Source organism: Eptatretus burgeri, chromosome 15 (assembly GCF_056783735.1).
Source record: "Eptatretus burgeri isolate ZD-2024b chromosome 15, Ebu_testis_v1, whole genome shotgun sequence".
Classification (NCBI taxonomy): domain Eukaryota; kingdom Metazoa; phylum Chordata; class Myxini; order Myxiniformes; family Myxinidae; genus Eptatretus; species Eptatretus burgeri.
The window spans coordinates 31,204,364-31,231,318 of NC_140975.1; the positions used below are offsets into that span (position 1 = coordinate 31,204,364).

General features: G+C 42.1%; 2 protein-coding genes across 4 annotated transcripts in view; one reads left to right on the plus strand and one right to left on the minus strand.

Moving 5' to 3' along the window:
* The window catches only part of LOC147011838 (myosin-11-like), a 115,819-nt gene that overhangs the window by 84,212 nt on the left and 4,652 nt on the right, over nt 1–26,955 (minus strand). The window contains exon 1 of one of the 2 annotated variants that reach the window (XM_085857216.1): nt 15,648–15,941. The exons of the other annotated variant lie outside the window; for it this stretch is intronic. The gene's annotated coding sequence lies outside the window, so the exon portion shown is untranslated. Of the gene's footprint in view, nt 1–15,647; nt 15,942–26,955 lie in introns of those variants that run through there. 2 annotated transcript variants of the gene reach the window in all.
* LOC147011839 (tumor necrosis factor receptor superfamily member 14-like) overlaps nt 15,736–26,955 on the plus strand; it is a 100,834-nt gene continuing 89,614 nt past the window's right edge. For both annotated transcript variants that reach the window (XM_085857219.1, XM_085857220.1), the window contains exon 1: nt 15,736–15,880. In XM_085857219.1, coding sequence (XP_085713345.1) covers nt 15,791–15,880 — 90 coding nt within the window. In that variant the 5' untranslated portion in view covers nt 15,736–15,790. The remainder of the gene's footprint in view (nt 15,881–26,955) is intronic.

Here is a 26,955-nt window from a genome sequence, read left to right on the forward strand (position 1 = left end):
GTTCCGGTCACATGACTTTGAATAAGTCAAAATGGCCGACTTAGTAAATTTCTTCAATTATCTTCTTCTCGAGACGCACCAGTCAGAATGCTGCCAAATTTGGGTTACAACATTAGGATACAGTACCAATATTAAATTTTGGAGGCCATGTTGATCACGTGACTGGAAGTGTGTCAAAATGTCGGTCCCGCAAATGCCTTCCAAAAGCTTCTTCTGATCCACCAGTCATAATGCCACCAAATTTGGGTTGCAACATGAGGCTAGGGTAGGGATGTTAATTATATTGTGGAAGTCATGCTGATCATGTGACCAGAAGTGTGCTAAAATGGCCGACGTGGTTAACTTTTGGGAAAATCGCATCAATTCCTTTAAAAATCCTCTTCTCCAGACACACCAGTCAGAATGCTTTCAAATTTGGGTTATATATTCGGTCAGGACCCAAATAAGATTCAGGTCCAGTGGTCCTTTTATATTCTTTTGTATCTCCCTGCTCTCATCATTCTCCCAGTTGGCAGTGCAAGCTTATATCTGTTGGTATTTCGCTTTATATTTTTCTTTAGTCTTTTTTGAAATTGTCAGGACTGTATTCATTTCTGCTTTGGTTTCATGTGTGGCATTTTCTGCTCACACCTGTTTTTGGAGAAAAAAGTTGCTGGATGGGTTGGGGATACCTTCTCTGGCTTGCTGTTTTCGTGTATGCATACAGAGTAGTAGTAGTAGTAGTAGTAGTAGTAGTGTGCATGTGTGTGGGTGGGTGTGTCTGGGGAGGGTGAGAAGGAGAGGGAGATAGGGAGAGAGCAAGAAAGTGGGAGAGAGAGAGTGGGAGAGAGAGAAGGAGAGAAGGGGAGGGAGGGGGAGAGAGGGGAAGAGAGATCTACTGCACTTTAAAAAGGTCATTCATTCTCCAATCTATTGTCACCTATAACCGACGTTTAACAATAAGAGATGTGACATTTCAAAGATAAACCAATACTGTACAGGACGTAACGACATTTCATTTATCTTGTCATAAGTTGTAATATTTTTCATCTTTGACTGTTACACAATGAATGTTTGCCATGAGCAGGTGTGTGCATTTACTTTCACAAGAGATGTTCGAGTTTAAAATTTGCTACTGAGGGAGTGAAAGCAATGCCCTTAAAAATGAGTCGACTAAGGAACTGGTCCAACACTTGGAATATCTCTTTCAACCCCGACAAATCCCACAAACTCACCATGCCTGTTTGCATGGACCACTTGGCAAAGCCTCCCATCTCGTTCCAAAACAAACCACATGAAGATGTTTTGTCACTCAAACATTTGAGCCTCACAATCAGCCATGATCTTTGTTGGGCAGACTATATTTCCGAGATGGCCTCCAAAGCCAGACACAGACTGGGTATCCTTTGCCATGCAAGAACTTTCCTTGGTTCGTCTGAACTTTTGACAACCTGCAGGGCCTTCATTCATAGCTTGATGGAGTACTGCTCTCTCATTTGGACTGGCACCCCTACTTCACACCTTGCGCTTCTTGATGCTGTGGAAAGCAAGGCCCTCAATATACATCATCGGAATCTCAGCAACAAAGTTGAGTACTGTATAGAGAAATGTTACTTTCACATCACAGACAGGTTCATAGCCTCTGTGTTCTACCACCTCTGATTTGATCTTGCACCTTCTGCCCTTTCTTAGCTCTGTCCCTCCAAGATTTTTGCAGGGTGCTTAAGGTCTGCCAGTAATGCTCTTACTGTTTAACTCCCAAAATCCAGGTTCACTGCTCACCTCCACTAATTTGTTCCTTTTTTCTCTTGCCTGTGCAACCAACGACCTCAGTCTGTTACCGTCCCATTTTCCCTCTTGGCTTTCAAGACAGCTGTTCACCACTACCTCTCAGGTCATCCCCCATCCATACTTGTGATCTCTTCGACCCCAAATGATCCTACTCCCAAGCACTCCCTTTTTCCAGGTTATTGTGATTTTTTCCCCTCTCCCTCACCTCTTTTTGTTTGTTAGTCATCGGATGGTTTGTTCCTTTTCTGTTTCATCCCTGCTTTCCCCTTCCACGTCTTGCTGTGTTTCATTCAGCTTGTGTGCAGCTTGTTCACCCCTATGTGTCCTCTTCCTCCACCCCCCCCCCTTTCCCCCATTGATCTCACTTTCACTTCTCTGCTGTTGGTGTTTATGCCCCCTCTGTGCAGCAATTGTAATATGTGATTGCAATTAGCATGTTTAGCAAAGGGTCTGCATGTGTCATGAGGTCATTGCACATCAGCATGATATTGAAACACTTTCAATCACATGGTTCGGTTACTCTTTCTTGGACACTGCTCTGAGAATGTGTGCATGAAGTGCTTTTAATCACGAGTGCTGCAATATTCGGCTTTCAAAATGACATAATCTGCCCCAGATTGCTTGGCGCACATGCGCAGAAACGCCTTGTATTGTTGCACCCCTATTTGCTGTCGATTGTACAATGTGACCCAAACTGAAAATAATTATATAGTAATTTGTAATACATAATCATGCTCTGTATGATGTGTTTAAAAGATTCCAAAGCCAGCTGCCAAATGGGCATTCTGTCTTGCAAAATCCTTCCTTGGCACACCTGAACTTTCATTCACATACAAGACCTTCATCCATAACTTGATGGAATACTGCTCCCCACTTTGGGCTGGCGACCCTGCCTCACACCTTGCTCAGCTTTATGCCATGGAAACCAAGGCCTTCAAGATTATTCATATCTCCCATGATGAAGCTGAGTCTCTGGGCCTATCACTTTCACATCACATACAGGTCGGTTTTCTGTCTGCCTTCTATCACCTCTTCTCTGGTGTTGCTCGGGCCAGTAATCCCTTTCTGGTGAAACTCCCAAAATCCACTCATTGCCCGCCTACATTAATTAATTCCTCATTTTTCTCCTTCCTGAAGAACCAACTTCCTTAGTCTCTTCAAACTCATTCTTCCATCCAGGGCTTCAAGATGGCTGTTCACCTCAATCTCAGAATCCACCATCCACAACCATGATCTTTTATACCCCCATGATCCCTCCCCAAGCCCAAGTATTTCCTTTCACTTCTGTGATTGAGAGTTTGTGGCTGTATACATCTTGTTCACCCTCTCTGTCCTCTGCAACTTACTCTCATTCTACTATACATCCCTTATCCCTCCAAGTCTCCCTTTATTTTGTCCCTCAACCATGCTGTTGGTGTCCCACCCACTCCCCCATTATTTTTGTTGTGTTACAGCCTGGACCATTCTGTTCTCTCTCCTCCACAAGCCTCGACTTTGTATCCAAAAAAAGCTAGTTAATACGCACTACTATGCAACGTTTCTGCAACTTTATGTTGTGCAACACAAAGTTATGGATATACAGAGGGAGTTGTCCAGCATTTAGCAGTTTTGGACAACTTGAAAAAAAAAGAGTACTGTTCGATTTTCTGCAACTTTTTTGTTCCACTTATTTCCTCAGCAAATCAGCTCACAGGGTGATTGATACATTATGTGAGTAAGGATATCATGTGACATGTCATACAAGTTGGAAAATGCATACATGAAGTCATGCAACTGTTTGTTTGTTTGGTCTGGTCTGGTCTGGTCAACAACAACATACAGGTTTTGTTGCAAATAAACATTGCACTGTGTACCCTGACCTTAAAAGAGACTTGACTGCAACAATTGTCTGGGAATGAAAACCACTTTTCATGCTGAATTCCATTTTTGTGCCTCACCTATCACAGAAACTGAAGGATCCAATGAAGACATTCACAGCAAAACCATTGCCTCAACATTCCACCATATTCAAGTGAAAATTCCAAAAATTTTAATCCAAACTTCATCTGAAGATCAATCTGATGATTATCAAAAATGCTTTTTTGCTTGACAATCATATTTGCAAAACGACACGATCAAGTTGCAAATCAAATTTTGCAGACTTTCCCAAATTAAAGTGTAGAAAAGACAATTAACAATTACACCACATTCTGTGAACGCCTTATTTACTATTCCCATAAGTTGATGGCTTTTTTTCTTTCTTCCTAAAACTCCAATGCTTGGAATGGCAAATGTGCATATGGGAAATGTTTCTCAAAGAGTGAACATTGGTGGAGTTGGAGGGAAAGGTAGGATAGGGACTGGGCTGTGATTGTACATGTTCAAGTCACAGCTCAAGAGATACGCTTTCTATCCTTGCAAATTAATATGACACCAGACTTCAAAAATGCAACGAATGCAGATACATATATAACTAGAAAGTATCTGAAAATGCAAAGGCCGTCTGCATCCGCTTCGTATTCGGACTTCTTCATCCTTTTGCTAAACATGACGAAAACAGATAAAAACTAGAGGGTGAGCACTCGGTTGAGTGCAAAACCTCCGCCGCCAATACTGCTGAATCACTTAAGTGAACCTGATATCCTATTCATTGTAGGTCAAAACGGATCAGACTCTACTGAACCACGATTGAATAAACTAAACTTGATCGACGCGCATGTAGAAATGCCAAATAAAAAATCGAAATTTTTTTGAAAAAAAAGTTGCAAAATTTTTTTTTTTTCTCTGACAAATTTTTTGGGGGTTGGAAATCACTTAAAACATGTAGAAATGCAAAAAAAAAAAATTAAAATATTTTTCAAATAAAATTAAATTTTTTTGAAAAAAAGTTGCAAAATTTCCTGTTTTTTTTTTTTGACCAAGTCCAAAATCTAATGGCAAAATCCTTGGACCATACCTAATCCCCCCACCAAGTTTCGTCAAAAATCTGTCCAGGAGTTTTTCCGTAATACTGTTCACAAACAAACAAACAGACAGGGGTGAAAACAGTAACCTCCATCCATCTTCGATGGCGGAGGTTAACTAGAAGGGCACTCAGTACCTCCACCACGTAATGCCTGATCCACGACAACATATCGGCCCAATACATTTTTGAAATATCGTGCGATGCAGTACAATCTTGTTTTTGGCCCTGTCTCTCAATGGTGAAGAATCACTTTGAAAATTAAATAATTCCCGAATCCAGATCCGGATTCAGATCTTCAACAAAATCGAATGAATTCTTCCTTGTCACACACCCGTGTCCACCAAATTTTATCCGCATCCGTCCACTACTTTTTGAGATATCTTGCTATATATCGGTTTCTCCCTATCTCTCAATGGTGTAGAATCACTTAAAAAATTATCAGAAACTGATCTGGATCCAGATCTTCACCAAAATTGAATAAATTCTTCCTCATCACACATCCAACGTGTCTACCAAATTTCATCCGGATGCATCTACAACATTTTGAAATATCCTGCACACAAACAGACAACCAGACAGAGAAACAGACAGAGAAACAGACAGAAAGGGGTGAAAACATAACCTGCTTCACCTTCGGTGGTGTAGGTAACTAGAACGGCACTCAGTCGAGTGCATATCTCTGCCAGGCTAAATCATTTATGTTTTGTATCCCACTGGTAGGTCGGATCTGGATCCGGACCTCCAAAATTTAATCGGCTTGTTCTTGTCACCGACTAGACCAAACTCAGCCACCACGTTTTGAAGTAATCCCTCCACAACCTTTTGAACTATCACAACTTTTTACCTCCACTACCGAAGGTGAAAGAGGTTATGTTTTCACCAATTTCTGTCTGCTTGTTTGTGTAGACAATATCTCAAAAAGTTGTGGATGGATCCGGATGAAATTTTGTGGACAGGTTTGGTGTGTGACGAGGACGAACTGATTAGATTTTAGTGTAGATCCGGATCCATATACTAGAATTTTTCAAGCGATTCTTCACCATTAAGACATCGGACTACAAACTATATTTCACACGATATCTCAAAAAGTTGTGGACGGATGACTTTCATTTGTGGAATCAAGGTGGAAACTGGAATTTGATCTGAGAGATTCGTGGAAGTCACATATTTGTTCCTCAATTACATGTTACTGTTTACAAGCATGCAAAATCAAAACCTCGATAACGATCAGATATTGTGTTTCGAGTTTCCAAAGTTTCACGATCGTCTAACTTTAAAGCATACGAGACGACCTGTGAACCCGTTGGGTTCCCATTGTGACAGCGGTTGATAAAAAAAATCATTTCAAAAAAAAAAAAAAAACAGATAGCTCCAGCAAACTATACCGCTGAAGTTGTTTGCATTGATCAAATTCTCCCGAAGAGTACTTCACTGAATCGGGAATTGATTTTTTTAAATAATTTTTTTGTTGCCAGATTTGAATGAAACTTGATACTGCACACCACAGGCAAATGTTGAGTGAGGTGGCCCTAAAATTTTTGCGCTATCGTGTACCGTTTTGGCTGTATTTCAGTATCATATATATACATACATGATGAGAGTTTTAGCAATACGTATATAGATTGCTAGAAACTGCACATTGATCCTTTCGCCCAGGAAAGTGAACCACACTGAATCCCAATATGCACACCAGGGTTTCTGTTGTTTTATTATATTTCTGTTGTTTAATCCCTATTATTGTACTGCATATCATTTTACTTGTTTTATCACTCCCTCAACCAAGCCCCCCTCTCTTTCCCTCCTGGATCACCATTATTAGCATCCTTATGACCTGTCATGCACAGCCAAATTAATTTCAGCCCAGGATGGTTCATTTAGCAGTGTAAAAAGTTATGGATGATCAAACATTGCACTTGGTTAGAGAAGAAACCATCAACATATTCGCATCTCGTATGCACGGCATGAGAAAACCCACTTGTACTTATTGTCTGGATGTATCTAGATTGGCCTACTACCTGCACCTATATTCTTCCTTTGTCCTCCCTGCACCTTCATTCTACCTGTATCCTCACTACACCTATATCCTCGCACATATATCCCACCTGCATGTATATCTTCACTGTGTCTATATCCTACCTGTATCTACATCCTACCAGGATCTATATCCCACCTGTACAAAATCAATCAATCATTCAATTAATTAATATACTTGCTGCATCTACTGCACATGCATCCAAGCACTAGAATTTAGGTCCTCCCAGCACCTATATCCTTGAGGGATCTACCATCCTCTGTGTACCTATATCCACCATACTTCTGCATTCTCGGCACCACGTGTCGACATGTTTCTGCCTCGGGGGACAAGCGTGCCACGCTTTGTAGTGGTTCTTTTGGGGTTGGCCAGGAACATGAACATGGCCATGCCACACCTCATTCCATATTGTCAGAATGCTTAATCCATCTGTTTCAAACACCTAAGGCTCCAGCTCCTATTCTGTGGCTTCCATGTAACATTTCTGCGGTTTTGGGGGTTTTTTGCACACGCTTCTCGAAAGAGGAATGGGGGAAAGTAATGGCCTATTCGTGAATGGCGAGGACTCTGACAATCATCGAAACTCTGCATTTAAATACAACTGAGGGTAGCAGTATAAAGGATAGGTATTCTAATCTTCTAGGAGTCGAGCTCGTCTCAAGAGAGAATCGCGAGAGAATTACCAGTCAATAAGTGGATTATCAATAAAAAGTTAAAAACCAATGTCATTCATTAATGACCGTCAGGGTGGGGATAATCCACCTTCATCACCAAGTCTGGTCTACACATGATCCTAAGTCCACTGGTGCTCTCTTCCCTCGTTACGCATCATTTTGAATGACTGGTCACCTTCTCCACCACCTTCATCTCAAAAAAATTACAATCATAAAAGGGAGAAGAAGAAACGTCTCAACTAGTGCAGCATTTCTCTTTCCTTGTTCAGGGTTTGCTCCTCTTCTTCGCTCATATGCAGCACAAGGATGCGAGGTAGCATCATTGGCTGCGGGTGCAACTGCGCCGCTGATGCTGCAAGAGTGGTTGTGAAGGGACCAATAATTGCATCTTACAAAGGCACAGATCCATGGATTTTGACAATCTCCTTCAATTAACCCTTATTCCTCACCCTTGACAACTTTTCATACTTCCCTCAAACTTAAATTTAAATCAACCGTACAAGTATGTATAACGATGTAGCAATGTGAGCAGAGGCATATCGCCATCAGGCATCGTCGCGACGCATTAATTAAAAAAAAATTTTTTTATAAAATTAAAAAAAAATAATGTAGGGGTGATAAACTACAGTGTAAAAAAAAGGTTTTAAAACAAGACGGGGATGATGTTTGTTTGGAGAGGAGCGAAGAGTCTATACTAACAATCCCAACATCACTGCCTCACTTACACTTCATCAATTATTGCTTCAAGCTTCTACAAACATTCCACTGGTTACAACAGTACTTGATTACCCTTGTAGTGTGGCCACATACCGAGACTCCACAAACACTCCACTGGTTACAACAGTACTTGATTACCCTTGTAGTGTGGCCACATACCGAGACTCTACAAACACTCCACTGGTTACAACAGTACTTGATTATCCTTGTAGTGTGGCCACATACCGAGACTCCACAAACACTCCACTGGTTACAACAGTACTTGATTACCCTTGTAGTGTGGCCACATACCGAGACTCCACAAACACTCCACTAGTTACAACAGTACTTGATTACCCTTATAGTGTGGCCACATACCAAGACTCCACAAACACTCCACTGGTTACAACAGTACTTGATTACCCTTGTAGTGTGGCCACATACCGAGACTCCACAAACACTCCACTGGTTACAACAGTACTTGATTACCCTTGTAGTGTGGCCACATACCGAGACTCCACAAACACTCCACTGGTTACAACAGTACTTGATTACCCTTGTAGTGTGGCCACATACCGAGACTCGACAAACACTCCACTGGTTACAACAGTACTTGATTACCCTTGTAGTGTGGCCACATACCGAGACTCCACAAACACTCCACTGGTTACAACAGTACTTGATTACCCTTGTAGTGTGGCCACATACCGAGACTCTACAAACACTCCACTGGTTACAACAGTACTTGATTACCCTTGTAGTGTGGCCACATACCGAGACTCCACAAACACTCCACTGGTTACAACCAGTACTTGATTACCCTTGTAGTGTGGCCACATACCGAGACTCTACAAACACTCCACTGGTTACAACCAGTACTTGATTACCCTTGTAGTGTGGCCACATACCGAGACTCCACAAACACTCCACTGGTTACAACCAGTACTTGATTACCCTTGTAATGTGGCCACATACCGAGACTCCACAAACACTCCACTGGTTACAACAGTACTTGATTACCCTTGTAGTGTGGCCACATACCGAGACTCCACAAACACTCCACTGGTTACAACAGTACTTGATTACCCTTGTAGTGTGGCCACATACCGAGACTACACAAACACTCCACTGGTTACAACCAGTACTTGATTACCCTTGTAGTGTGGCCACATACCGAGACTCCACAAACACTCCACTGGTTACAACAGTACTTGATTACCCTTGTAGTGTGGCCACGTACTGAGACTACACAAAAACACTCCACTGGTTACAACAGTACTTGATTACCCTTGTAGTGTGGCCACATACCGAGACTACACAAACACTCCACTGGTTACAACCAGTACTTGATTACCCTTGTAGTGTGGCCACATACCGAGACTCCACAAACACTCCACTGGTTACAACAGTACTTGATTACCCTTGTAGTGTGGCCACATACCGAGACTCCACAAACACTCCACTGGTTACAACAGTACTTGATTACCCTTGTAGTGTGGCCACATACTGAGACTACACAAAAACACTCCACTGGTTACAACAGTACTTGATTACCCTTGTAGTGTGGCCACATACCGAGACTACACAAACACTCCACTGGTTACAACCAGTACTTGATTACCCTTGTAGTGTGGCCACATACCGAGACTCCACAAACACTCCACTGGTTACAACAGTACTTGATTACCCTTGTAGTGTGGCCACATACCGAGACTACACAAACACTCCACTGGTTACAACAGTACTTGATTACCCTTGTAGTGTGGCCACATACCGAGACTACACAAACACTCCACTGGTTACAACCAGTACTTGATTACCCTTGCAGTGTGGCCACATACCGAGACTCCACAAACACTCCACTGGTTACAACAGTACTTGATTACCCTTGTAGTGTGGCCACATACCGAGACTCCACAAACACTCCACTGGTTACAACAGTACTTGATTACCCTTGTAGTGTGGCCACATACCGAGACTCCACAAACACTCCACTGGTTACAACAGTACTTGATTACCCTTGTAGTGTGGCCACATAGCGAGACTCCACAAACACTCCACTGGTTACAACCAGTACTTGATTACCCTTGTAGTGTGGCCACATACCAAGACTTTACAAGCACTCCACTGGTTACAACAGTACTTGATTACCCTTGTAGTGTGGCCACATACCGAGACTCCACAAACACTCCACTGGTTACAACGGTACTTGATTACCCTTGTACTGTGGCCACATACCGAGACTCCACAAACACTCCACTGGTTACAACCAGTACTTGATTACCCTTGTAGTGTGGCCACATACCGAGACTCCACAAACACTCCACTGGTTACAACAGTACTTGATTACCCTTGTAGTGTGGCCACATACCGAGACTCCACAAACACTTCACTGGTTACAACAGTACTTGATTACCCTTGTAGTGTGGCCACATAGCGAGACTCCACAAACACTCCACTGGTTACAACCAGTACTTGATTACCCTTGTAGTGTGGCCACATACCAAGACTCCACAAGCACTCCACTGGTTACAACAGTACTTGATTACCCTTGTAGTGTGGCCACATACCGAGACTCCACAAACACTCCACTGGTTACAACGGTACTTGATTACCCTTGTAGTGTGGCCACATACCGAGACTCCACAAACACTCCACTGGTTACAACCAGTACTTGATTACCCTTGTAGTGTGGCCACATACCGAGACTCCACAAACACTCCACTGGTTACAACAGTACTTGATTACCCTTGTAGTGTGGCCACATACCGAGACTCCACAAACACTCCACTGGTTACAACAGTACTTGATTACCCTTGTAGTGTGGCCACATACCGAGACTCTACAAACACTCCACTGGTTACAACAGTACTTGATTACCCTTGTAGTGTGGCCACATACCGAGACTCCACAAACACTCCACTGGTTACAACGGTACTTGATTACCCTTGTAGTGTGGCCACATACCGAGACTCTACAAACACTCCACTGGTTACAACAGTACTTGATTACCCTTGTAGTGTGGCCACATACCGAGACTCTACAAACACTCCACTGGTTACAACCAGTACTTGATTACCCTTGTAATGTGGCCACATACCGAGACTCCACAAACACTCCACTGGTTACAACCAGTACTTGATTACCCTTGTAATGTGGCCACATACCGAGACTACACAAACACTCCACTGGTTACAACAGTACTTGATTACCCTTGTAGTGTGACCACATACCGAGACTCTACAAACACTCCACTGGTTACAACAGTACTTGATTACCCTTGTAGTGTGGCCACATACCGAGACTCCACAAACACTCCACTGGTTACAACAGTACTTGATTACCCTTGTAGTGTGGCCACATACCGAGACTCCACAAACACTCCACTGGTTACAACAGTACTTGATTACCCTTGTAGTGTGGCCACATACCGAGACTCCACAAACACTCCACTGGTTACAACGGTACTTGATTACCCTTGTAGTGTGGCCACATGCCGAAACTCTACAAACACTCCACTGGTTACAACAGTACTTGATTACCCTTGTAGTGTGGCCACATACCGAGACTCTACAAACACTCCACTGGTTACAACAGTACTTGATTACCCTTATAGTGTGGCCACATGCCGAAACTCTACAAACACTCCACTGGTTACAACAGTACTTGATTACCCTTGTAGTGTGGCCACATACCGAGACTCTACAAACACTCCACTGGTTACAACAGTACTTGATTACCCTTGTAGTGTGGCCACATACCGAGACTCTACAAACACTCCACTGGTTACAACAGTACTTGATTACCCTTGTCGTGTGGCCACATACCGAGACTCTACAAACACTCCACTGGTTACAACAGTACTTGATTACCCTTGTAGTGTGGCCACATACCGAGACTCCACAAACACTCCACTGGTTACAACAGTACTTGATTACCCTTGTAGTGTGGCCACATACCGAGACTCCACAAACACTCCACTGGTTACAACAGTACTTGATTACCCTTGTAGTGTGGCCACATACCGAGACTCCACAAACACTCCACTGGTTACAACGGTACTTGATTACCCTTGTAGTGTGGCCACATACCGAGACTCTACAAACACTCCACTGGTTACAACAGTACTTGATTACCCTTATAGTGTGGCCACATGCCGAAACTCTACAAACACTCCACTGGTTACAACAGTACTTGATTACCCTTGTAGTGTGGCCACATACCGAGACTCTACAAACACTCCACTGGTTACAACAGTACTTGATTACCCTTGTAGTGTGGCCACATACCGAGACTCCACAAACACTCCACTGGTTACAACGGTACTTGATTACCCTTGTAGTGTGGCCACATACCGAGACTCTACAAATACTCCACTGGTTACAACAGTACTTGATTACCCTTGTAATGTGGCCACATACCGAGACTCCACAAACACTCCACTGGTTACAACAGTACTTGATTACCCTTGTAGTGTGGCCACATACCGAGACTCCACAAACACTCCACTGGTTACAACAGTACTTGATTACCCTTGTAGTGTGGCCACATACCGAGACTCCACAAACACTCCACTGGTTACAACAGTACTTGATTACCCTTGTAGTGTGGCCACATACCGAGACTCTACAAACACTCCACTGGTTACAACAGTACTTGATTACCCTTGTAGTGTGGCCACATACCGAGACTCTACAAACACTCCACTGGTTACAACAGTACTTGATTACCCTTGTAGTGTGGCCACATACCGAGACTCCACTGGTTACAACAGTACTTGATTACCCTTGTAATGTGGCCACATACCGAGACTCCACAAACACTCCACTGGTTACAACAGTACTTGATTACCCTTGTAGTGTGGCCACATACCGAGACTCTACAAACACTCCACTGGTTACAACAGTACTTGATTACCCTTGTAGTGTGGCCACATACCGAGACTCTACAAATACTCCACTGGTTACAACCAGTACTTGATTACCCTTGTAATGTGGCCACATACCGAGACTCCACAAACACTCCACTGGTTACAACAGTACTTGATTACCCTTGTAGTGTGGCCACATACTGAGACTCTACAAACACTCCACTGGTTACAACAGTACTTGATTACCCTTGTAGTGTGGCCACATACCGAGACTCTACAAACACTCCACTGGTTACAACAGTACTTGATTACCCTTGTAGTGTGGCCACATACCGAGACTCCACTGGTTACACCCAGTACTTGATTACCCTTGTAGTGTGGCCACATACCGAGACTCCACAAACACTCCATTGGTTACAACAGTACTTGATTACCCTTGTAGTGTGGCCACATACCGAGACTCCACAAACACTCCACTGGTTACAATGGTACTTGATTACCCTTGTAGTGTGGCCACATACCGAGACTCTACAAACACTCCACTGGTTACAACAGTACTTGATTACCCTTGTTGTGTGGCCACATACCGAGACTCTACAAACACTCCACTGGTTACAACAGTACTTGATTACCCTTGTAGTGTGGCCACATACCGAGACTCCACTGGTTACACCCAGTACTTGATTACCCTTGTAGTGTGGCCACATACCGAGACTCCACAAACACTCCACTGGTTACAACAGTACTTGATTACCCTTGTAGTGTGGCCACATACCGAGACTCCACAAACACTCCACTGGTTACAATGGTACTTGATTACCCTTGTAGTGTGGCCACATACCGAGACTCTACAAACACTCCACTGGTTACAACAGTACTTGATTACCCTTGTTGTGTGGCCACATACCGAGACTCTACAAACACTCCACTGGTTACAACAGTACTTGATTACCCTTGTAGTGTGGCCACATACCGAGACTCTACAAACACTCCACTGGTTACAACCAGTACTTGATTACCCTTGTAGTGTGGCCACATACCGAGACTCTACAAACACTCCACTGGCTACAACAGTACTTGATTACCCTTGTAGTGTGGCCACACAGGGACAAATCCAGGAATTGGGTAGGGGGGGTTCCAAATCACAGAAAATTATAAATTTTCCAAATAAATTACTGTGAGCTGTTAGTGGTTTATTGTTTATTAGGTACTGTATTGATACAGTTTTTCTGAGGCTTCTTGCCTTTTTTGTGGCACACTTTCGTGGGAGAAGGAGTTCTGGGCGACCAGGAAACCCCCCTGGATTTGCCACTGCCACACACCGAGACTCCACAAATCGGCAAGTGACTGCAATGTTAATACCATAAACATCAACTTCTTCCAAACTGCATGTACATCTCAAAAAACAGAATTCTATAATTATTTGTGTTTGTGATTGGTTCATATAACTTAATTTTTTTTTTAAGTTGGAAAAACAACTGAAGATGCAAGAACTCCCTGAAATTGTGAAGAAGAGTCTTCTAATACTTTTAGATAGACAATAGTCTGGAAGCAGTGATGTCGGGATTGTTATGTGATGGCAATACTGTAAACAACTCTCAAAACCAACATCATACCTTCAAGTCATTCCATCTGAAATCACCAAATTTAAGAAAATGTTCCCAGTTGACCACCTCAGATTTACTTTAAACTTTCATAAAATAGTTCCCAGGTATCAAAATGAAGCTGCGTAAAATTTTAGGCCCATAGATGCTGTCAACTCCGGGATATTGAGGGTTGAAAATGTGGTTGTGGCCCTATTTTTCTGGTCGTTGCGAGCATCACAAAATGAACGGCTACTTTTAAACTCCCACAACTTTTTAAATATTAATGCTAGAGCCGTGAAATTTTCAGAGATTATTCTTCTACAACTGCTCTGTAAGAAACAAACATAAAACCGAGTATACCTCTCTTAAATTTTATGACCTGATCAGTTGAAATGCAGAAAAAAAATGTTTGTTTTGTATGAAGACCCAACTTTGAGACCCCATATATTTTTATTGACCCATCCCAGAAGCTTGAAACTTTTTCCAGGTAATAACTGTATGGTAGTAGTATTCAAATAGATGTGTACTTTTCTTAATCAGTCATATATAATAGTCATGATCCATAAAAAAAATTGAAAATTTTCTTTTTTCCCCGAAATTCAGCAAATATATGACAAGGTATGTACCACTTCAAATTGTTCACCATTGGAAAGAGCAGGTAGAAGTATCATCCCTATCTTGTTTAAAAAAAAAAAAAACATCTTTAGACTAGTGTTTGTCATTGACTACATTGATTTTTATTTTTTATTTAGCATACATATTTTTTAATTATTCACTTGTTAATGTTCGAGCTGCTTCCTCGCTTGACGCTGCAGCATTTTAAAAGCATAGATCACAAAACAAGCAACAATATGGCAGGGGCTTCGATGGGACCCCAATGTCCTCTTTGCGTTGAAGTTCCTTCCAAGAGAACTCGGACTCTATTTGGCAGTAAAATCTTACACAACTACTAGGACATAAAAATTATTCTGTGTACAACCAGCAACAGTCGTCACGGCGTTTACTACAACAACGCACGTCGGTACGATGGAAATAAATAAATAAATAAATAAATAAATAAATAAATAAAACGTACTGTGTCATTTCTCAGCAAAACCTGCTTCCGCCAAATGGAAAGTCCCTCTGAGAACGCAAGGAAATTTAAACGCGGTGCGAAGCTCGGTCACTGTTCTGTCATTCAGCGCTTCTGCTCCCGCCAAAAACCCCTCGCACAACAAGATGCTGATGCGCGCGTGCTGCCTCTGGATGTCCGTCGCCTCAGCGTGTCTGCTACAAACGGCTGCGGAATCGAACAAGACATTTAAAAAGGTTCGGAACGCCCACACGCGCCGCGCTTTGAACTTTCCTTGTTTCATCGAGTCCGTTCGGTGTGTAAATAAAACATTCGTGTCTGTCACGGATTCTTGGACGTCTCGTACAAAGCAACCGCGTCATACGATGTAATTTCTTTCATCACTTTTGCTAATTTCCTCAGGACCTCCTTCGAGATTAAAAAAAAAATAATAATAATAATAATAATAATAATAAAATTACTGTAATTCCCGACGCGCACTACACCGCCTAATCCTCGACTGATCGAGTTACTCAAGGAGCTTCTTGACGTGCCAGGGGGTCCTTTGGCCCATCGTGCCTGTTCTTCGAGAACTGTGACTCAATGTGAGGGTAAAACGCGAGCAGTTTCAAAAGCTGTGATAAGGATTATATGTCCATGTAGTACTATAAGCTATTTATTTAACGGTCCCAATTAATCCCAGCCATATCCTTGTGAAGTCGGCTGCGGAGCGTTTTTCGCCCGCCTTTCACGAACTAGGTGGCGAGGTCTGACGATTAACTGAAGATGATTTGGGCTTTTTGCTTGAGGTGGCGTCGATAGACTCACCTACTCTTAGCAAAAGATACCGTTTGGTGCTTATGTACACCAACTATATTCACTGTATATATATATATATATATATATATATATATATATATATATATATATATATATATATATATATATATATATATATATATATATATATATATATATATATATATATACATATACTGAATGATTGGTTCACGAGTCAGTAAGTGACCAATATATTTGTTATGGGTGTGTGTCTGTCTGTTGGGTAGTCGATCTATCTACCATTATTGTCAGGTTTTGGGTAGTCGATCTATCTACCCTTATTGTCAGGTTTTCCGTCGATATGTTGGGTAGTCGATCGAGTCGAAAAAAAAAAATTTTTTTTTAAAAAATTTTTTTTTGAGATTTGTTCTTCAGTTATTATCAGTATTTAAAATGGCGATTTCGATGAAACTTGGTTGGTAGGTTCATACCATGACCAAGTTGTGTGCAAATGAGAACCGTTGCTATGGACACCACCGTTGCCTAGCAACGGGACTTTGAAATTCTTGAAAAATCATTAAAAAAAATTATTTTTTCGAAAATAAAAAATCGGACCACGAGCAGTACATTCAGCCATATTGTCAAAAATTTCCAGCCGAATCCTATGAAAACTGTCGGAGAAGATAGACTTTGAATGAACCCTGGTCGAAAACAATAAAAAAACGAAGTTCGTTATATCTCAGAGACTATGAATCAGATATACATGAAACTGGTATGGTAGGTTCATGGTATGTCCTTGTTACCTTCGCATTCCGCGAAAGGTTATGTTTTGGTCGCTGTGTATATGTGTGTTTGTTTGTTATTTGCATAACTCAGAAAGTATTAAACCGAATTACATGAAATTTGGTGGGATTATTCGTGAGTATCCAAGGACGATTTGATTCGATTTTGGGAGCGATCGGGTCAAAGGTCAAGGTCAAAGTCATGAAAAGGTCAAAAACACTCTTTTGAGCATAACTTCCTTCATAATACAGCTATCGACATGCAACCACCGCCATATTGTTCCATGACGAGATACCTTTCGGATATGTCGTGTCAGATTTGACGTAACGTCATCGGAAGTGCGTCTAAATGACGTCACAAGATGACGTAAATTTTCAATTTTCGATCTCATCAGTTTTGATCATACCGTTTTGTAGGACTAACCTTAAGGACGTCACACACCAAATTTGACTTCGATCGGACTGACCGTTATGACGTCATTGACGTTTGAACATGACGTTTTTCAATTGTGGCTAAAATGTCCTGATATTTTACATTCAAATATCTATATAATTTATAAAGCAAAGTCTCCCAAATCCAGGCATTAGGATCAGTTCCAAAATATCTGTTTATTGATGTACAGGTTTTGCCAATTAACTCTGTAGTCAAGGTCAAGGTCACACTCAAGGTCAAAATATACTTGTAGGCACAGCTTCAGATCTAATAGAGCTATTGACATGAAACCAACGTTAAAACGTTCAGTGAACTACGAGCTTTCAGACTGGTAGTCCCCGATTGGACGTGACATGCCCGGAAGTGCGTCAAAATGACGTCAAAAGATGACGTCATTTTTCAACTTTTTAATTTTTCAGTGTTTATCATTCCATTTTGTTGGACTGCCTTCAAGGAGGTTACACACCAAATTTGACGTCAATCGGACTGACGGTTGTGACGTCATGGACGTTTTAAAATGACATTTTTCAAATGTGCCCGGAAAAAAGTTTTTGGCGGCGAAGGTATGTGCTCTACTGAGTGCCCGTTCTAGTTATGTGTGAGAAAGAACCGTTGCTATGGATCCCTCCGTTACCTAGCGACGGCCGAAAAACCTCTAAATGTGGGGGTATTTTTATGAAAAAAACAATCTGCAGCATTAACCCTTGAAGCTGGAATCATGAATTTTCTTGTGCTTAATCCTCAGGTCATTCCCCATCGAACGGGCCCATCACGTCAGGTTCTATTGGGTAGGCGACTACCCATGTCCGCCTACCAGCTTATCTGTCTGTTGGGTAGTCAATCTATCTACCATTATTGTCAGGTTTTGGGTAGTCGATCTATCTACCCTTATTGTCAGGTTTTCCGTCGTTATGTCTGTCTGTCTGTCTGTCTGTTTGTCTGTCCAGGCCAGTACTCCGTTAATCGTAGGCCGATTTTGATGAAACTCTGGTGGTAGGTTCATACCATGACCTAGTTATGCGCGTTTGAGAACCGTTACTATGGACCCCTCGGTTGCCTAGCAACGGGCCTTTGAAATTTTCAAAAATATCTAAAAAAATAAAAATATTGAAATTCAAAAATTAAGCTATGATCGTTTGTGGGCAACACATTCAGCCTCCTTGACAAAAAAATTCAGCCCGCTCCCATGAAAACTGTCGGAGAAGATAGACTTTGAATGAACCCTGGTCAAAAAAAATATAAAAACCGAAGTTCGTTATATCTCAGAGACTATGAGTCAGACATACATGAAACTGGTATGGTAGGTTCATGGTATGTCCGAATTATGTGTGAGAAAGAACCGTTGCTATGGACGCTTTTGTTGGCTAGTAACGGCTGATAAATGACTAAATTTGACTTGATCAACTACCCATGTCCGCCTACCGGCTTGTCTGTCTGTCTGTCCCGAACATAGCTCCATGGGTTTTGATCCGATCCTGATAAAATTTGGGTGGGAGGTTTATATCATGATCTAGTTGTGTTTTCCTAAGAATGGGCTTGCTGCGCCCATTATGGGCGGAGCCACGCCCAAAAAACATGTTTTTAGGGGTAGCCGATTTCAAGTTACATCTTCTCCGAAGGTGTTTGTCGAATCTGGCAGGGGTTTCAGTATTTGGTTAGCCCAATGGCACCTGCATAGCCCCACGGAGCTCGATTTTTCATTTTCGTCACAAGGTCAAGGTCACACAGTCATAAACTTAGAAAATTGCGAATTTTGACATAAAAATCATACAACCGCCCACACTTTGAGAGCGAGGATGACAATATTTTTTATGCATAATCTTGAGGTCATTCCCCACCGAAAGTCTTGAAACCATTTTTCTCTATCTCAAACACCTTGCCTGTGGCGCCCCCTTCAAGTTTGTTTTTACGCTGATTTCATCAAAGTATGGATAATCTGAGGAGTGCGAAATGCCATATAGCCAATATGACATTGTATTGTTCCTGGAATGTTCCTGGAATGTTCCTGGAATAATCCTTGACCTTTGACCTTTAAAGTTCACAAAGGTCAAATTTTCAAAGTTGTGGGAATCGAACCGGGTTTTTGACCTTCTTCGACGAACTAACTCCAATAAGCTATAGCACGTATCCTGTTTCCTTATTTTAATGTCCACAACATTGTTTTGTGACCTTTAAAGGTTATGCAAAGGTCAAATTTTGAAAGTTGTTGAACGAAACCAGGTTTTCGACATTTTTCAGCTAATAACCTGTCACTCGTACCACATCATGTTTATCAGTTTTATAACTTGGTCAAAAATTATCACATTGTCTCATCCTTGACTTCTGAAACAATATACATCATCAAATACCGCTCGTGAACCATCGTCGTCTTCAGGCTTGTACAGTTTAATTTCTTTGCACAATTTCAAGTGTTGCTATATATACATATATACTGTATATGTATATTATATATATATATATATACATATATATACTGTATATGTATATATATATATATATATATATATATATATATATATATATATATATACATATATATACTGTATATATATATATATATATATATATATATATATATATATATATATATATATATATATATATATATATATATATATATATATATATATATATATATATATATACACACACACATATCTTTTTCTTCTTTCGGCTGCTCCCATTAGGGGTCGCCACAGCAGATCAGCCGTTATGATCCGCATAGTGATTTGGCACAGGTTTTACGCAGGATGCCCTTCCTGACCAACCCTGGTCGCCTCTTACGACACAGGAATATGGTACACCTATTCTAACGGGGGCATACACCAGGCCCCGTACACTGGTACTCACTTTGCCGACCTCGGAAGGATGACAGGCTGAGTCAACCTCCTGGTGTGTATTAATTCAAGCGGCCAACGGGGCTTGAACTCAGGACCTTTTGGATCCCAAGCCGCTTTCCTAACCACTACACCAACACCAGGCTAATATATATATATATATATATATATATATATATATATATATATATATATATATATATATATATATATATATATATATATATATATATATATATATATATATTGGTTCACGAGTCAGTAAGTGACCACAATTGGTTCATGAATCAGTATTGGTTCACGAGTCAGTAAGTGACCACTATATTCGTTATGGGTGTGTGTCTGTCTGTCTGTCCCGAGCATAGCTCCGTGGGTTTTGATCCGATCTTGATAAAATTTGGGTGGGAGGTTTGTATCATGATCGAGTTGTGTTTTCCGGAGAATGGGCGTGGCTCCGCCCAAAAACGTGTTTTCAGGGGGTAGCTGGTTTCAAGTTACATTTTCTCTGAGGGGGTTTGTCGAATCTGGCAGGATTTCGGTATTTGGTTAGCCCAATGGCACCTGCATAGCCCCATGGAGCTCGATTTTTCATTTTCCTCCCAAGGTCAAGGTCACAAGGTCACGAACTTAGAAAATGTCAAAAAAATCAATAAATTGGGCATCGAGCTCCTTGGGTTTTCAACTGTTTCGAATGAAAGTTGGTATGCAAGTAGTGCTCTTTGAGTACGACAACTGTCATCATTTACATTTTTCCCGATTCCCGCCAGTTTGCCCGTGGCGTCCCCTCGAAGGTCGAAAAATAAAAAAGGCGAACCGTGTACATTGCTCGTGAACCATCGCCGTCTCCAGACTTGTCTTTTTAAAAATGATGTACAGTAATTTCAAACTGACACATCCGGGGTTGAGTAGGGATGTTCCGTTAGCAAGCAGATTGCTTACCACTTGCCAGGCGACTTGCTTGATTCAAAGCGCTCAAGTAAGCACCGCAATGGAACGGAGTGCTTGGCACCACTTAACAACATGGCGGTCTCCGTGGAAACAATGCTGTCATGGTGCATTACTCAAGCAAATGGTGTCCAGGCCTTCGTTTTCAGTTTTAATAGATTCTCTTATACCAGCTTACCCAAACGAATTTATGGTGTTGCGTAGAGTTCGTGCATTACTTGTTGAAAAATGCATCGGCTGTACATTGCAAAAAGAATCTTGATCTTTGCGTGGTGTGTGTTTAAAGGCGTCTAAAGGGTGTAAACTGGGTCTAAGAGGTCGAAGGGGTCCAAAGTGTCCAAGGGTCTTAATGGTGTAAAGGGTATGTTCCAATGGTAGTGATGGTCTAAGGGATCTCAAGGGTTAACTGCATTTAAGGGTCTATCCATATCAGGTCTCAAGTGATCTGAAAGTCTAGAGAGGTCAAAGGGGTCTCAAGGATATAAATTCTAAAAGGTGTTTAAAGGGTCTTAAAAAGTCTAAGGGGTCTAAGCAGTTGAAAGGATTTGGAGGTTTAAAAGGTACGTTCTTATGAATAGACGTAGTTCCTGCGGCTCGATCTGGATCGCGTTGATCGCTGGACCTGCAATGCTGCTTCGGTTTGAAAAAAAAAAGCCAGTTATCTTACGTGGTGTCAGAAGTGGGATCTTATGGTGAAACTGATGTTCAAATAGTACGTAAATAAGAGACATAGATACGTGATGTAACGTTTTCCACAGATACACATGAATGGCTTTTTATCATATAGATTACGAGTATACTGTACGTAACGGGGGTAAATGTCTGAACATTTCATTGATCGTACGTTGTAGACTTGTAGCATCGTTTTGAATCTGACTATGGCGGCTATTTTTATGAACATAACGAAGTACCTCTCTTTACTGCCTGCAAAACTTGCCGAATGGCTAGGCGAGCAGCTTTCAAAGTGGTGGATGGAACGACTGGCTTGGGAAGCGAGAGCAAGCAGCTTGCTAACAGAACAACCCGGGTAAAAGATAGACGATGCAGTCATTACTTTCCCCATGAATAATTTGCTTCTTCTTCCTCTGCTTCATCTTCTTCTTCTACGTATTTTGCTTCTTCTTCTTCTTCTTCTTCTTCTTCTTCCAATCATCCGAAAAAAAGCCATTTGGTATCTGTCTGGTTTTTTGACCGCTATGCGTTCATTCGTAATTTATCCAATCTCAACCAAACTTGACTGGGGGACTAAGGGTCACACAACGGAGGTTGTTGCAATTTAACGTACCCTGTCATTCCCAAGGGGGGTTTGTGCCTTGCACAAACACCATGTTGAGGTGTATAATAGGTTATCATAGCGTTTCATGGGACACACCTTCCAGACGTTAAATTTTTTTATTATAACCACAAACGAATCCGTCAATTCTGTCCAACGTACAGTTACATTTTTAAATATTCGCTATTAAACTGGAAGAAGTTTTGAGGAAACTCGACGTGCTTAATGCATTCTATACTTATCGCATCCCCCTCAGATGAACAGATATCTGAGCCATCTCGACTTGCTAGGCCAAGTTGAACAGCAATGATCTTTAGCTAACAAAGCTGCTTGCACGAGTCTTTACGCATGAATGATGAATCCAATTGCCTGTGATTTTTCTAGCCATCACATTTCCATGATATGGAGATTATTGGATTCCTCATTCTTGAAGTATTTTGTGATACAACAAACTGGCGATGAAGATGGGATTGAACTTGAATCCACCAACACCCTTTCTGCAAAACCCGGGTGAACCTTCAATGCCTTTTACGGCCTGGACTCGTCTCTTTGAAAACTACGTGCTGACGATACAGGAAAATGCACTCGCTGATGCCCGAAAGCATGCACTTCTGATACATTGCTTTGGCACAGAAGGCCAGAGACTATTCTAGACACTAAAGGTCCTGTCGCACCTTGACGATTTAGCCAGCGTATGCCTGATGTATGCAAAATTTGGCTAAAACGCTGGCACACGCCGAATACGTTATGGGCAAGTTTGTATACGTTAAGAGCACGCTGGCATTCGTCGTAGTACGCCGAGGTGTTAGACAAATTTTCCATGCTTGAAATTTTTCGATGTATGCAAGCGTATGACTCACACGTTCCGCATAATGCTGGCCATAAGTTGTAGGCACGTTACGCGATCGTTGACACGTCGACACACGTTACTTGTAAGTTACTCATAAGTCGAAACACGTCGAGGTAATGTTTAGTGTACCCGAAACTTATTTCTAACCTATGAGTAACGTGTTGTATGCACGTTACGCGATCGTTGACACACGTTACTTGTACGTTACTCATAAGTCGAAACACGTCAAGGTAATGGTTAGCATCAGTTTTCCAGACTCCCTGTTTGTTTGTTTTTGTTTTTTTCTTCGGCGTGACGGTGATGTTGACACTTCGATTTCTAGTGCGGTTATGATATAATATAATTAATAGGCTGCCGCTCAACAATTTAAATCATAACCACACTAGAAATCGAAGTGTCAAAATCACCGTCATATCGAAGAAAAAAAAATAGGGAGTCTGGAACACTGACGCTAACCATTATGTCGACGTGTTTCGACTTATGAGTAACATACAAGTAACGCGTGTCGACGTGTGTCAACGATCGCGTAGCGTGCCTACAACTTATGCCAGCGTATGTGGAACATGTGTCATACGCCGAGTACGTCGATAAATTTTCAACATGCTGAAAATTTCTCGACGTACTCGGCGTATGACGACGTATGCCAGCGTACTACGATGTCTGCTAGCGTACTACAACGTATGCCAGCGTGCTCTTAACGTATACAAAACTTACCCATAATGTATTCGACATGTGCCAGCTTGGTTCGGCAAATTTTTCATACGTCGGCATACGCTGGCTAAAACGTCAAGGTGTGACAGCGGCTTCACACTTCGATGTCTAGTGCGGTTTTGATTTGAATCGTCGAGCCGCAGCCTATTATTAGCATATGCTACGTGATCATCGGCGATACGCTGCCGCACGCTATGCATGTTAGACTATCGTTGGGCATAGGTTGTGAACGCCAACAACATGCTCAGCATTCGTTGGTATAAGTTATCTATATGTGATTGAAACGTTCTGTGTAAGTTACTAATACGTTATGCATACGTCCAACACGTTATTATAAGCCCAAAACTTAAAAAAAAAACATCAATAGTACAGCGTATGCCAGCGTTTTACATACATTTTGATACCTTGCCATACGCTGGCTAAAACGTCAAAAGTATGACAGGGCCCTAATGGTGGCTCATAATAGCAACGAGACTGCACTTACGGCCTTGAGGAACTTTTTTGTCCCAAGAGTTAATGTCATGGCAGAACGATATAAATTCGTCGATATGGTCAGAAAAATGGCGAGTCAATGGAACAATATATTTCATCATTATGGAAGATGGTCCTCACACGCGAGTTTGTTGAGCTGGCAGACAAAATGATCCGGGACTAACTCATCGAGAAAACAAACTCACCTCACGTTAGACAACGTTTACTGGTAGAAATGGAACTGACGTTACAGAAAGCTATAACCATGGCGAGACAGATTGAGTCAGCAATGGCGGAGGCTCAGATCATAGGCCAAGGCACTGCTAGTGACATACAGGCCATACACCCTTTTCAGACACAGGATTTGCAGAGCAGCAAGAGATCCTTTATACTCACTCTGAGAGGGATGTCAGATGAGCGCTTTCAACCGGTTCAAGGGAAAACGTGTTATAGATGTGGATCTGTAAATCACACAGCCAACTACTATGGATGCCCAGCAAAGGATGCCCAATGCAACAGCTGCAAAAGAGAGGACACTTTGCGAAAGTATGCCGGGGCTCTGAAACAGGTTCACGAAGTGACTGTCCCTGATGTGAATGTGTTGAGTGGAGATAATAGGACTCGAGATGCTGATAAGATAATGTGCACTGTACAAGTTACTGCTGCCGTGGGAGAGCCTATGGACATTGAATTACTGTTCAATACAGGCTCGGCAGTGTCAATACTTCCCGAATCCGTCTACCTGTGTTGTTTCAATAATGTGTCACTGACTGAGCCAAAACTACACCTGGTTAGCGACCTGAGAAATCCGATACCTGGACGTCACGTGGATGCCTGCATGCCGATGTGACTTTCGAGAATTACTGTGCGCCCGCTGAATTTTATATAGTGCAGAGCGGCACTGCCATTCTGGGCAGAGACCTGGTTGCTGCACTTAACATGCAACTACTGAATGGTCACATCACTTATACCACCCAAAGCACTGCAAATCAAACCCCAGTCGCAAATGTTACAGGTGACAACATGGAGGGCACCCTGGGTTGTGCAAAGAGATTTATTCATGTCATTAAAATGCGACCCAATGTGAATCCAGTCCAGCAAAATAACATGCCGTTTACCTTTGTCTGTGAAAGATTCTGTTTCACAGGAAATGAAAAAGCTCATTAAACTGGATGTAATTGAGCCAATCAAATAATCAGAGTGTGTTTCACCAATTGTCGTGACGAAGAAAAACGGAGGGATTCGTCTGTGCGTGGATTTAAGAGAACCAAATATAGTGGTGGTGATTGATGGGCTCCTCTTCTGCATATGGAGGAAATGTTTGTGGAGCTGCGAGGTGGCACACTTTTCTCCACATTGGATCTGCAAAGTGCATACCACCAGGTTGTACTGCATGAGAACAACAGGGACCTTACTGCCTTCATTACACATGAGGGACTGTTTCGCTACAAACTAATCCCTTATGGGCTTGCTTCAGCACCAAGCTGTTTTCAGAGGATGATATCTGCCATTTAAAAAAAATCAACTCAGAGCTCAGTGTTACCTTGACGATGTAATCGTTTTTGGAGGAACTCCCGAAGCACATGACAAACACCTCAGAGCGGTGCTACAGCGCATCAATGCTGCTAGACTGAAACTGAACCTTTCAAAATGCCACTTCAGACAGACAGAGCTGTCATTTTTAGGACATGTAGTGTCACACACAGGACTGAAACCTGACCCTGCCCATGTTGTTGCAGTGTCAGACACACCCCCACTGAAAGACGTGCAGAGCTTGCACTCTTTTCTCGGGCTCACATCATGGTATACGAAGTTCATCTCTGACTATGCATCGGTCGTTGAACCCCTGAGAGAATTACTGCGGGGACCATCCACCTTCTCCTGGTCAGCCACAGCACAGCAAAGTTTCGATTTGGTTAAAGAACTGATTTTCAGTAGTCCAGCACTCCCTCTCTTTGATCCAGAACTACACACCATAGTGACTACTGACTCCTCTGATTTTGGCCTTGGAGCGGTCCTGACGCAAATTCATGCTGACAAAATGGAAAAAACTCTCGCATTTTCTTCCCGAACACTGACTGAATCAGAAAGAAAATATTCCATGGGGGAAAAGGAAGCACTTGGATGTGTGTGGGTGACAGAGAAGTCCAGGACTTATCTAAGGGGTAGACATTTCACTTTCTCATTGACCACAGTCCTCTCACTACACTGCTTTCCACGAAAGGATTGGGAAGAGTTTGAATGTGCGTG